Source organism: Aquarana catesbeiana, linkage group LG08, assembly GCF_042186555.1.
Source record: "Aquarana catesbeiana isolate 2022-GZ linkage group LG08, ASM4218655v1, whole genome shotgun sequence".
Taxonomy (NCBI): Eukaryota; Metazoa; Chordata; class Amphibia; order Anura; family Ranidae; genus Aquarana; species Aquarana catesbeiana.
Window position 1 is genome coordinate 261820975 of NC_133331.1, and position 13872 is coordinate 261834846.

Genomic DNA, 13872 nt, shown 5'->3' on the forward strand with positions numbered 1-13872 from the left:
CCACACGATTTATATATACAAAAATGTGAGAGGTGTACTCACGTTTGTGAGATACTGTGTATATACGCAGTATCTCACAAACGTGAGTACACCTCTCACAATTTTGTAAATATTTTATTATATCTTTTCATGTGACAACACTGAAGAAATGACACTTTGGTACAATGAGTGTACAGCTTGTATAACAGTGTAAATTTGCTGTCCCCTCAAAAAAACACACAGCCATTAATGTCTAAACTGCTAGCAACAAAAGTGAGACCACCCCCACTCTCTTATACTGGTCACTGGAAGTTCAACATGGCACCTCATGACAAAGAACTCTCTGGGGATCTGAAAAAAAGAATTGTTGCTCTACATAAAGATGGCCTAGGCTATAAGAAGATTGCCAAGACCCTGAAACTGAGCTGCAGCATGGTGTTCAAGACCATACAGCAGTTTAACACTCAGAACAGGCCTCGCCATGGTCGACCAAAGACGTCGAGTGCACGTGCTCAGCGTCATATGCAGATGTTGTCTTTGGGAAATAGACGTATGAGTGCTGCCAGCATTGCTGCAGAGGTTGAAGGGGTGGGGGGGATCATCCTGTCAGTGCTCAGACCATACACTGCACACTGCATCAAATTGGTCTGCATGGCTGTTGTCCCAGAAGGAAGCCTCTTCTAAAGATGATGCAAGAGAAAGCCTGCAAACAGTTTTCCAAAGACAAGCAGACTAACGACATAGATTACTGGAATCACGTCCTGTGGTCTGATGAGACCAAGATAAACGTATTTGGTTCAGATGGTGTCAAGCATGTGTGGCGGCAACCAGGCATGGAATACAAAGACAAGTGTGTCTTGCCTACAGTCAAGCATGGTGGTGAAGTGTCATGGTCTGGGGCTGCATGAGTGCTGCCATCACTGGGGAACTACAGTTTATTGAGGCAACCATGAATGCCAACATGTACTGTGACATACTGAAGCAGAGCATGATCCCCTCCCTTCAGAGACTGGGCTGCTGGGCAGTATTAAAACATGATAACTACCCCAAACACACCTCCAAGACGACCACTGCCTTGCTAAAGAAGGTGAGGGTAAAGGTGATGGACTGACGAAGCATGGCTCCAGACCTAAACCCTATTGAACATCTGTGGGGCATCCTAAAATGAAAGGTGGAGGAGCGCAAGGTCTCTAATATCCACCAGTTCCGTGATGTCATCATGGAGGAGTGGAAGAGGACTCCAGTGGCAACCTGTGAAGCTCTGGTGAACTCCATGCCCAAGAGGGTTAAGGCAGTGCTGGAAAATAATGGTGGCCACACAAAATATTGACACCTAGGTCCTAATTTGGACATTTTCACTTAGGGGTGTACTCATTTTTGTTGCCAGCGGTTTAGACATTAATGGCTGTGTGTTGAGTTATTTTGAGGGGACAGCAAATTGTTATGCAAGCTGTACTCTCACTACTTTACATTGTAGCAAAGTGTCTTTTCTTCAGTGTTGTCACATGAAAACATATAATAAAATATTTCTCACTTTTGTGAGATACTGTGTATATATATATAAAACTTTAATATGATAGTTAAATGGCCATGGAGATCACAATGACAGAGGGCCCCGTAAGGTGTAAAGGCAAACATTTTTTGTATTTCTGGATGAAATGGGGACTGGTTAGCAAAAGTAGATTCAACCGCTCTTTTTGTCCTGGTGACCATTATCAGTGGGACAGAAAGTGATGGATATTGTCACCAGGACAACAGTTGAGAGTAAATCTTCCATTAGGTGCCAACTGTCCACAAGGGCACTTCCCCTAACCTTTGTAATATTGTTTCCACTTCCTTGTGCATCCCAGGGACATGGACTGTAAATAAATCCCCCCAATGGGACAGACAGCATAAAATAAACTGACAGGAGCTTTACCATCCCCTATTCTAAACAAAATGTAATAAACGTGTTTTTGCTATACATATGCTTTAAGTGTTTAGCAGTGGGGCACAATTGCACATTGGTATGACCCCAGTGAAATTGTTTACAGACATCATTCATAATGGGCTTCCTTTGAGATGATTCCTAGCCTCAAAATAAATTATAACCTTTAGCAGGTACATTTTAATTGGTCAGGTTCTCACCCCATGTGTTTTTGGTTTCCCTTTGGTAAATTCTTCTTTTAAACTTGCTGGATGAACTTGCGGCATTACAGTAGTCATTGCGAGGGATAGAAGCACGGCCTATAAGTCAATGTATCCCTAGAGAGAAAAGCAAATCTATAAGGTGGAAAGATATATTTTTCCTAAAATATTGTAACATCAACATAGCACCTAGCATATCTGATCCATCGTGGGTGCCAATTTCCCCCTCCATGCTGACTTCTCCATTGGTTCCAATATAATCTCTCTGCAAGTTTCTCATTTGTACTCACATTTTGCAGAAATAAAAAAAATCAGCTTCCTTAATCCCTAGTTACAATATCACTACAGCTCATGGAGTCTTTACTTCTTGCACAAAATCAGCCTTTCAGCAAGTTCAAAAACTCTGTAAAGTCATGAGAGATTTCTCCGTTGAGCTCCAGTTTATATAATCATCAATTCTGAGAGAGAGGCATATGTTACTTTTATTAAGAGACAAGTGACAATTAAATGCCATTTCAGCCCCAAAAAAGTAATGTTTTATTGAAATTTTCCCATTTAGCAAAATGCATAGGAGTCAACAGAATAGGTGAAATTAAGGTATTTTGCAATGCAAAATGGATGCAATAAGCTTTTAATGGCACCTAAAAATTATAGAAGCTCCATTAACTATCTTAGACCTCTTCTTGTGCCACGAATATGGCCTCCAATTAGCCTCATTATTTTTTTTTCAATTACCTTTTTTTCTGTCTGTACTTTTTTCTGTGAATATATTTAATGTGACAAGACACAAATAATTATTAAATACACAATAAAGGAAACAAATACAAGGAACAAATATAAAACCTAAACACCCCCCAAAAAAAGAAAAAAAAACTATTTAACTAGATACATTTTCCGTAAAAAAAAAAACAAATATACAATGATATATGATATATATTTCTATACTGCAAATAAACAAATACTGTACATGAATTAAATATTATATTTTTATAAACATATTTCTACAAATACAAAGAACAGATAAATACCCTAAATAGTCCCTGTTCCAAAAAAAAAAAGATAACACACCTTCTTAATAAAGAAAAATAGAAACTCTATCTAGCAGAAAATGTATTTTTATAAAATGTAATAAAACCCCAACTACTATTTAATTGCTTTAATTACTGCAAACAAACAAATACATGATACAAATATTAAAATGTATAATTCATGTATGTAACAATTAAATTAATTCCAGAACAAATACACACAAAACAGAAAAACAGAACGCAAGAACAAAAAAAACCCCCAAATATGCACCTCTCTGCTCCCCACCCCACCCCAAAAAAATGGAAAAAAAGAAAGAAAAAATCACACTTTTTTTTTAAAAGAAAATCTATCTATAGTAAAATAATAATAATAGTAAAATATATTGTAACCCCAGTTATTATCTAATAGATCAAATTGCTATACTACAAATACATTCATTAAATGTTTTAATATTCGTAGCATGTAACAATAAATTATTTCCAGATTTGCTGATGTGGTGAATTGGAAGCAGTAAATATCCTTACCTTGTGGAGTCTGTCACTGACCACTTACTATTTTTTCCTGCAGTATCACCTTCCTTCCAAATACAGTCATAGAACACTCATGCAGGAGCATATAAAGATGCTACTATGCTAATCACCCAGGGAATTTTAAAGATATTTTAATAATTGAAAGGAATACTGTGAAATATATTTCCTTGTACGCTGTAATCTTTACGTCAACACCAGCTCTCTTGCCTTCTTTTTGATATGCTTGAAATGAATAAATAGAGATTTCTTGGCTGTGTTTATTTAAGATAGTAACATATTCAAAGCAGCTTTGCTGCAACATTTGAAACAAAAGGTTTCAGTAAAAAGTTCTAAGGATCAACGTGTTGTCTTCCAAACGTATTCTTTTTTTTTTTTTTTTTTTTAATTTACATAATTTTTACTCATATAAAAAGACAAAGAACAAATATACATTTTTACATCTCACATTTACACTTTGCACACACCCCACCAACATTTAACAAACACCCCCTTAAATTTACATAATACACTTCAGTTCACCCTTCACCTTTATCTCAAAATTAGCATAGTATATCCATTTATCACATTTCAGACAGCAAAAAAGAAAGGAAGAAAAAAAAAAACACAAAAAAACAAATCTTGGTATCCGCAGGAGAGGGAACCACTTTACCCTTAATTCTGTGACATTTCTTTCCCTTATCCTCTCATCCAACTTTCCCATATTTTCTTAAACATTTTGGCATTCCCCCTTTTATTATAGACATGTCTTTCCATTCTTATTGGTTTATTAACCTCCCCCTCTCATTCTACTCGGGTTGGTGGGCTCACCGCCAGCCATCTTCTTGCTATCAGTTTCCGTGTAAGAAAAAGAGATCTAATTATGCTTATTTGCTTCCCCCCATGCTCCTATTTTTCTCCATACAGCTCAACAAACTTATTTTAGGGTCCAAACTGAGAGATAATCTAAATATCTTGTTTATTTTATTCACTACCTCTCTCCAGTATCTATTCAATTTGGGGCACCTACACATCATGTGGGCTAGATCTCCCGCATCTTGGACACTTAGTATCTATGCTCCACCCAAAAAGAAATAGTTTCTGAGGTGTTTTATATGCTCTATGTAATAACATCAGGTAAGACACTGATTGTGATGGTGATAGGGTGCTTAAGGGATCCATCTCCAACATATGTTTCCATTGATCATTGGATATATCCCCAGGTCTTCCTCCCAACCCCTCTTACAAGGGAGCTCCTCATTTCCCTTTATCACTCTGTCACAAATACTGTCATATATAAATGAAATCAAACCTCTAGATACATCAGCATCAATTATTTTCCAAAGGAAATTTGCTTCATTCCACTCTGGTGGTTTCTCTTTAAATTAAATCCTCAAGGCGTGTCTAACTTGTAAATATTTAAAAAAAGACTTATTTGATATACCATAGTCCTCCTTTAATTCCAAAAATGACTTAATTACACCCACCACGCTGGATAATTCCTGCAAATGCTCATTATTCCATAATGGTGAAAAATCTGTAAATCCCTGGTACTCTAATATTCCTTTAACTACCTTCCATAGTTTCTTTAAAATTAACAATGTAGGACATTTAATTGAAAAAAAACAGCCTCCAAAGCCTCTATCAAACTGTCATGACACATACCCAGTAGCAACATATCCCTAGTTGGATTATATTCAGACAAATTGTTACATCCTTCCAAATGCTGCAACTGTGATGCCAAAAAATAACACCATGGATGCGGAACTGCCAATCCCCCCCTCCCCCTATCCTTTGGCAACTATAAAGTACATAGCTGTATCCTTGACTGTTTTTTTCCAGATCAGTTCTCTAAATATAATATCAATCTTCTGAAACCATTGTCTATTTATTCAAACAAACGTATTCTTAATAATGTTTATGAACCTATTTTAAAAAATTCTCCTTCCAAAAACTTTATAGGTGTAGTACTTACTCACGAATGAGTTGCTAATGTTTGGGTCCCCTTACTCCACATGTCAACAACTTTCCCAGCAATACCACACCCTCTGACACACCAAGGCTGAAGGGACCATTTTTTTTTGTGCAACACACAGTAGAACAATAGCCAATGGATGGAAAAGCAGTAATAAACACTTTCAGAAGTACTTGAAAACAGTTGAAAAATAATGTGTGCATAAAGGTAAATTGTGAACACACCATCAGTGGGTTACCCAAAATCCCTTATGAAGAAAGAATAATGGGAATTTGAGTGAGCCTTAGGGACCGTATTGACAAAAATACTATCAATAAAATCAAAATGTATTACATAAATGTTGAATTTTGTTTTTATTGAAAGTATTGTTATATATTGTGTGGCTCAATAAATAGCAAGAGGGCAAGTAATTTTAGCATTAATTTCTACACTAAGGTTGTTCCTGACTAAGGGGCAATGCAGAAAAAGTGGTCTGACAGTCTCTGGCAAACTCTCTCCCATTGGCCAGTGCATTGGGGCCCAGATCCAGCATTAGAACACTCAAATGTGAGTTCCACATACCAGAAGATGCCAGCAACTCTGCCTTTCTGACACTGCAGCAAATCGTCCCATAAGCAGCCTGATGTATTGTGTGAGCTCTACAATGTCCTCCCACTAACTGCCTCAAGCCCAGGAACAGTCATCTTCATTTCCTCCTCTGCAGAAATTTAGTAATGCTGAGATCTGTAATTCCAAAACACTCTGTAGCACCAGGTACAGTCTTTTTGGGGAGCACATCTCCCATAAGTCATTGCTCCTTCCAGCAGGCTTGGTCCTTTTTCAGGCTGTACAGCAACAGCATTACTGCTTCTTTTGTTTTTTTTTTCCTGGTGGTTGACAGTGCCCCCCCCCCCCATGCCCTTTAAGGAGAGGTGGGCTCCCTCCAAGCTTACCTGCCCTCTATCTATTATTATGCATGTGCTTCCACTGTGTAAGCTCTCAAACTGCAGATAATAATGGGGTGCTGTATAGTGGCTCTACAGCTTATGCATGTATTTGCAAATGTGTGCAAACTAGACCCCTGTTTTAACACAATCTGTTAGACAGGATAATTTGGTTGTTTTTAGGCTGGTTGGTGAGTTGAGCTGGGAATTTTCTTTGGTTTTGTTTGACATAAGGGGACACATTGGACACCTTTTTTGCCATTGTGCTATACGCTGGGTGTCCAGTGCGCCCCTGTGCCTTTAAGGAGGGGTGGGCTCCCTCCAGGCTTACCTGCCCTCTATCTATTATTATAATTTAAGATTTATATAGTGCCAACGGTTTGCCCATAGCTTTACAACATGAGAGCAGACAGTACAGTTTCAATACATAAGGAATCAGATCTATCCATTATTATGCATGTGTTTCCACTGTGGGGGGTCTCAAAAATGTATAGAGTTAGGACTGTAGATAATGCTGGGGTGCTGTGAAGTGGCTCTGCAGCATACTCATGTACTGTATATGCAAATGTGTGCAAACTAGACTCCTGTTTTTAACACAAACTGTTGGATGGGATAATTTGGTTGTTTGCAGTCTAGTTGGTGAGTAGAGCTGGGAATTTTCTTTAATTTTGTATGGATTGACAGTGCTTTCCTCTTCTTCAGGGCACACAGCCCTAGAAATGCTCAGTGTTTGCTGGCAGCCCAGGAGAGGTAGAACAGCTGCAGCAATGGCTATGTGTGAGCTGCAGCAGTATATGTGATAGTGTCAGTGACAGCCTGATCCATGTAGCTCTAGTCCAAGGAGTGCCTCAGACTGGGGCAACACCCCCACCAAAAGTCTTTGGTCCCCAAAGAAGCAAAAGGGGAACCAGTGAAAGAAATAAAGTATCAAACCTGACATAGGATCACATAACAGTGTAACAGCAAGCTGAATATTAAATTAAAACTGACAAGGAGCCAAGTGACATTTGCCTCCATGAAAGAAATAGCAATAAACAGTTGGCATTGGGCAGGGAGAACAACTGCAGCACTGCCTATGTGTGAGCTGCAGCTGCATGTGCGAGAATGTCAGTGACACACTCTAAAGCAGAGGCCTGCAAGGGTCTGGTTCCACAGACACAACTGCTATATTCAAAATCCTACCCCAAATTTTTGCCCAATAAAGAGAAAATATTAGAGACCGTGCCATACATAAAAATTGTTCTAGACTATTGCATGCAGAGAAATTGCCAGAGACTGCTTGAGATTAAGCTATACTCTCTGGTAGTTTCTGTATAGTGCAGTTTCCACCACTTTCCCGAGGTATCTAAGCAGTCTCTGAGATGTCATTTTCCCATATAAAGAAAGACCGCCAGAGACTGAATGCAGCAGTATTCTTTTGAAGCAGAGAGGCTTTCAAGGATTGCTCCATAACAAAGAACTGCCAGAGAATGCCTGCAGCACAGAATAATTGTCAGAGACTTCACCATATAGAGGTATAATGATAAACTGCTAGAGTAGAGACTATGCCAGAGAGACTGTTATACATAGAAACTGGTGAAGACTGCACATTTTAGAGTGATTGCCAGGGATGGCAAAATACAGAGGGACCATTCAGAAGGACTGTGCTGTAAAGGAAGACTGTTGGAAACAGCTCTACACAAAGTAGGAAGGGATAGAGAACGGAGATTATAATGGTGCCTAAGAACACATAAATTACAAATGATACGTAAAAAATATATATTTTTATTACAAAAATTTGGACATATAATACATACAAAAATTTGGACATACAATACATACATGCGCACCTGTGTATGTATTATATGTCCAAATTTTTGTAATAAAAATATATATTTTTTACGTATCATTTGTAATTTATATGTTCTTAGGCACCGTTATAATCCCCGTTCTCTATCCCTTCCTACTTTGTTAAATAAAATTTGGGATGAGGTGCCATATATCTTGAGGACTTTCCAGCCATATTCCATTTTTTTCAGCTCTATACAAAGAAACTGCTAGAGACCGCACGTCACAAAAAGTGTCACTTATAGAGCAAAATTACTATTCTGACTATTTAGAGAGCGAGGCAATGACATGGAGATGTATAATGTAGAAATGATTACCATAAAAAACTCACCAGGAAATCTACATCGGTTTTTATTTTAATATTTTATTACAGAGTGAATGAGACCCAAACATTGTATAATCATGTGCTACTACAATCTAATAAGCTTGTTTCTTCAATCAGAGATTACATGCATGTATATATGCATCAGAGTTCACTTCGCTGTGAACAGCTATTCACATGACCTGAGATAAAAAAAGAATTCACAATTGTATAAAGCACAGCAGAGAAATCTGATCGTGAAAAGGGTGCAATACATGGAGCAGAAGGCCCAAAATGAGTGAGGTATACAGACCAACCATTCTGGGTCCCAATCAATTTCATCAAAATCTGGAGTCAAATGCAGGGGAGGACTACAGTGCGGAAATTCTGGATGCCCTTCAAAGAAGTAGGTATAAATGCCAATATCCTGATGGGAATTAGAGATATTTTGTGCCCAGTATTTAATCATTTGGAATAGGCCCAAAATCTACAAATCAACACTGTATGGCGTTATATTCACACAAAAAAAATTGACCTAAGTATTTTCATGCCCACATAGTATTTAATATTTTGTGCTACGTCCCAAGATAAATGTCATTTTAAAATCCAAATCTCAACATTACATTGCAAGCTATGTGAGCAGCTTTTCTAGGCCGCATTATCAAAGATGGAGAGCAAGTAGAATTTAACGAGAAATAAAACTTTGTGTACTGTGCCCGCTATGACCAGACCAGACACTCAATAGTCTGAAGGATCCTGGTACTCAGTTTAAATAAATGTGTCTAAACCATGTGACTCACTCTTCAATTTGCAGATACAAAACCTCCTCAGCTTTTACTAGCTGCAGGTGCATAACTTCTATGTCATACAAAGTACTGTATGTATACAGTATTAAATCTGGGGTTACGACCTGTCTGAGATTCACTAGGACAGCCCGGGTTTTTAATCATGTGAACGGTTTTCTGTCCACCTGAAAACCAGACACATTATTCAGACTGGGCTGTGGCTCCCTAAGGAAAGACACAAGTGGAGAGGCGCCTCTGGGTGCAGTCGTTTTTATAAAATAACACTTTATTGAATCAAATAAACTCACATAAGCAGGAAGAATACAGGCATGGTATCAGATGTCAAAATGGTGACGCTCCCGGATCTGTGCCATAAGCAGTCTGTGCTATAGATGTAGTCAGGTCTCTTCCAGATGATGTGAAAGCCGGCTAAGGAAGGCGGCCTCAGAACGAGGCTTGACACACAGAGGACGGCTGGCTGTAGAGGGATGGCGTCATCGATGGTGGACGCGTTTCCTGGGCATGCGCACTTGGGTGTATTGCAAGCCGCGCCCCTTTCTCAACAGACATGGTCTGATAACCATAGGGGGTGGTTTAAGAAGGAGGAGGGGGAGGGAACAGGGGCTGGGGAAACGGAAAAAATGACAATGAAAAAAAGGCTATGTGCACACACTGCTCTGGACGCTGTAATGAATGGAGACGAGGGGCATATAAAAAAAATGGAAACATATGAAAAAGAGGGACATGCGAAAAAAACGGGGACATACAAGAAAAACCCCCCACTTGCAGGAGGGGAGTATAGGGAAACAATATACATTAACCCGTAATGTAATGTATACATTTATAGCCATTTAGATGAAGTATAATATACGGTTGTTTAAATAAAATATACAGGGGATATAACATTAAAAATGTGAGGGAAAAGGCCGGGCTTACAAACCACCAATGCGCATGCATGGAAGAGAGCCCTCATGTAAATGGATGACCTCTAAGAACTAACCAAAAAAATAATAATAAAATATATAATATTTTACAATATATATATATACATACTGGAATACCAGAACAAAAATAAAAATAAAACACCTATATGGACAACAAATGATGAGACATGATAATGAAAGAAAGAAAAAATAATAAATAAAAAATGAAAATTAATAATAGGAAGATAAATATATAATACATGGAATACACTGGCACATTGAGTGCAATATAGGTATCATAAGGGATGGTGAACAATGGTAAGTACATGTATATATATATATAAGTTGGGGGTCTATGAAAGTGGCATCCAATAAGCCTTAATCAATGTTATAGAACAATTAAAACGGTAACGTGTCGGAACTGGTAACGGAGGTGAATGATAAGCCGTTACATCGACGACATTATTATCATTTGGGATGGTCCCGTCGATGTGATTGATAATTTTGTTAATTACTGTAACAGTAACCCTTATGGTTTATCATTCACCTCCGTTACCAGTTCCGACACGTTACCGTTTCTCCACTTGGTAGAAGTGGCTGCATCTGAGCCCAACTCCATCATTTCCAAAAAGTATATCAAACCCACTGCGGGTAATTCATATCTGCATTATAATAGCTGTCACTTCCCGCAATGGATTGACAAACAAAGTATCCTGCTTAAAAATAAGTTCAGGGACAAAGATTATCCCCCAGCTCTTGTTGATCAAGCCTTTAAATATTACCTAAAAGGAAAACCTCCGAAACTATCATGTGAGCCAGACCATCACACTGTCCAGTTCACTACCACCTTCCACCATCAATATAAGAAAATGGAGAAAATCCTGACAGATCACTGGAGCAATCTACTACAAGATCCACTTCTAAAACCTTTAATTCCGGAAAGACCCAAGGTTACATACCATAGAGTGCCCAATCCTAAAATGAAAATAGCCCCCAGCAAAATTCGATCCAGATGTATCTCTCCTGATAAGCCCGTACTCGTTCCACTAGTTGGAATGTTCCAGTGTCGCAAATCATTATGCAAAACATGCAAATTTGTTTGACGCGGCCAAAAGTCATTTACCACCAAGGGGGTCACTCATATGTTGAGGGACTTTTATAACTGTTCATCAGATTTTGTCATCTATGGACTCACCTGCCCTTGCGGCCTTGTGTACGTGGGCCGTATGATACGAGCCCTCGGGACAAGGTTCGGTGAACATTGGTAGGATCAATACCGCCCTCAATGGATCTCCAAAGTGGCACATAGTGTGCCAAAACATTTTTTTCAAGCTCACCAACAATCCACCGAAGGCCTGCAAGTTTGGGTGATCGAACAAATTTCGAAATCTTTACCAGCTGCAGAACGTTTCAAAAAACTTTGTGCCAGAGAAACGTTCTGGATTTATAATTTAGACGTTCTTTCAACCGGCGGTATGAATGAAGGAATAGAGATTTCCACATTTTATAACATCTTGTCTGGTTCCATATATATATGATTTTGTGTGATTTTATATATTTATATACATATGAATTTATGTGTATCTATATGCATTATTCACATTCTTCTTTATCCATTTCATTCCTATATCCCCTATTTATTTTGGTATTTTTTATGCTATTCGTATTTAATATTTTTATTCATTCATATACATTTTTGTAGATATAAAAATATATAATAAAAATATATATACATTTTAATTCTTCTATAACATTGATTTAGACTTATTGGATGCCACTTTCATAGACCCCCAACTTATATATATATATATATATATATATATATATATATATATTCATTATGTACTTACCATTGTTCACCATCCCTTATGATACCTATACTGCACTCAATGTGCCAGTGTATTCCATTTATTATATTTTTTATCTTCCTATTATTAATTTTCATTTTTTATTTATTATTTTTTCTTTCTTTCATTATCATGCCTCATCATTTGTTGTCCATATAGGTATTTTATTTTTATTTTTATTTTTGTTCTGGTATTCCAGTATGTATACATATATATTGTAAAATATTATATATATTATTATTTTTTTGGTTAGTTCTTAGAGCTCATCCATTTACATGAGGGCTCTCTTCCATGCATGCGCATTGGTGGTTTGTAAGCCCGGCCTTTTCCCTCACATTTTTAATGTTATACGGTTGTTGAAGTATAATATATCCCCTTTATATTTTATTTAAACTAAATGACTATATATATATATATATATATATATATACATACATTACGTTATGGGTTAAAGTATATTGTTTCCCTATACTCCCCCCCTGCAAGTGGGGGGTTTTCTTGTATGTCCCCGTTTTTTTCGCATGTCCCTCTTTTTCATATGTTCCCATTTTTTTCATATGCCCCTCGTCTCCATTCATTACAGCGTCCAAAGCAGTGTGTGCACATAGCCTTTTTTTCATTGTCATTTTTTCCGTTTCCTCCGCCCCTGTTCCCTCCCCCTCCCCCTTCTTAAACCACCCCCTATGGTTATCAGACCATGTCTGTTGAGAAAGGGGCGCGGCTTGCAATACTCCCAAGTGCGCATGCCCAGGAAACGCGTCCACCATCGATTACGCCATCCCTCTGCAGCCAGCCGTCCTCTGTGTGTCAAGCCTCGTTCTGAGGCCGCCTTCCTTAGCTGGCTTTCATATCATCTGGAAGAGCCTTGACTACATCTATAGCACAGACTGCTTATGGCACAGATCCGGGAGCGTCACCATTTTGACATCTGATACCATGCCTGTATTCTTCCTGCTTATGTGAGTTTATTTGATTAAATAAAGTGTTATTTTATAAAAACGACTGCACCCAGAAGCGCCTCTCCACTTGTGTTTTGCAGCCCCAGGATTATGGTTTCTCTCCTACTATGATGGCAGCCCTGTTTGCTTCCTTTGGACGTTTTTATCCCCTCACTAGCAGTTTTTCATAGACTTATTGGCCTGTGTCTGCTATATGGACTATTGAACATTCCAGTTCCCGCTTATGACTGATATTCAGATATATTTTTATCAGCAGACGTAGATTTTTATTTCATGTGATTTCTGAGCTGTTGCGCATATACTTGTTATTTCCCTAAGGAAAGATGATTGGGTGTTCTCCTCCCTCCAGCCTGCAGGGGGCAATAAGAGCTGGCATAGCTCAGTGTCAGACTATCTTCACTCCCCTGCAGTGCTGAGCTGTCTGGAGACTAGAGAGGAAGGAGGAAGAAGCAGCCTTGTTTGTAATTTTTGATCTGTGAGTAAGAGGGGAAGAGAAAGGGGAACAACACTGATGTGTGGAGGGACACCTGGGGCACCTTATGTAACAGGGGACTCTGATGTAAGGGGCACTCTGATGGGAGCACCTGATGTAAGGGGGAATCTGATGTAAAGGGGACACAATATGAAAGGGGGACTCTGAAGGGGGCACCTGATGTAAGGGGGAATCTTATGCGGCAGAAAGGAAAGAAGA

At 38.5% G+C, this 13872-nt stretch overlaps 1 protein-coding gene across 2 annotated transcripts in view; it reads right to left on the reverse strand.

Moving 5' to 3' along the window:
- Positions 1 to 3860, reverse strand: part of LOC141106387 (uncharacterized) — a 41410-nt gene extending 37550 nt beyond the window's left edge. Inside the window, exons 1-3 of one of the 2 annotated variants that reach the window (XM_073597132.1) lie at positions 3660 to 3860; positions 2842 to 2865; positions 2107 to 2223 (exon numbers count right to left, since the gene is read on the reverse strand). In XM_073597132.1, the coding sequence (XP_073453233.1) occupies positions 2107 to 2184 (78 nt within the window). In that variant the 5' untranslated portion in view covers positions 2185 to 2223; positions 2842 to 2865; positions 3660 to 3860. The remainder of the gene's footprint in view (positions 1 to 2106; positions 2224 to 2841; positions 2866 to 3659) is intronic. The other variant, XM_073597131.1, reaches the window with a different exon arrangement.
- Between the last annotated feature and the right edge of the window lie 10012 nt (positions 3861 to 13872).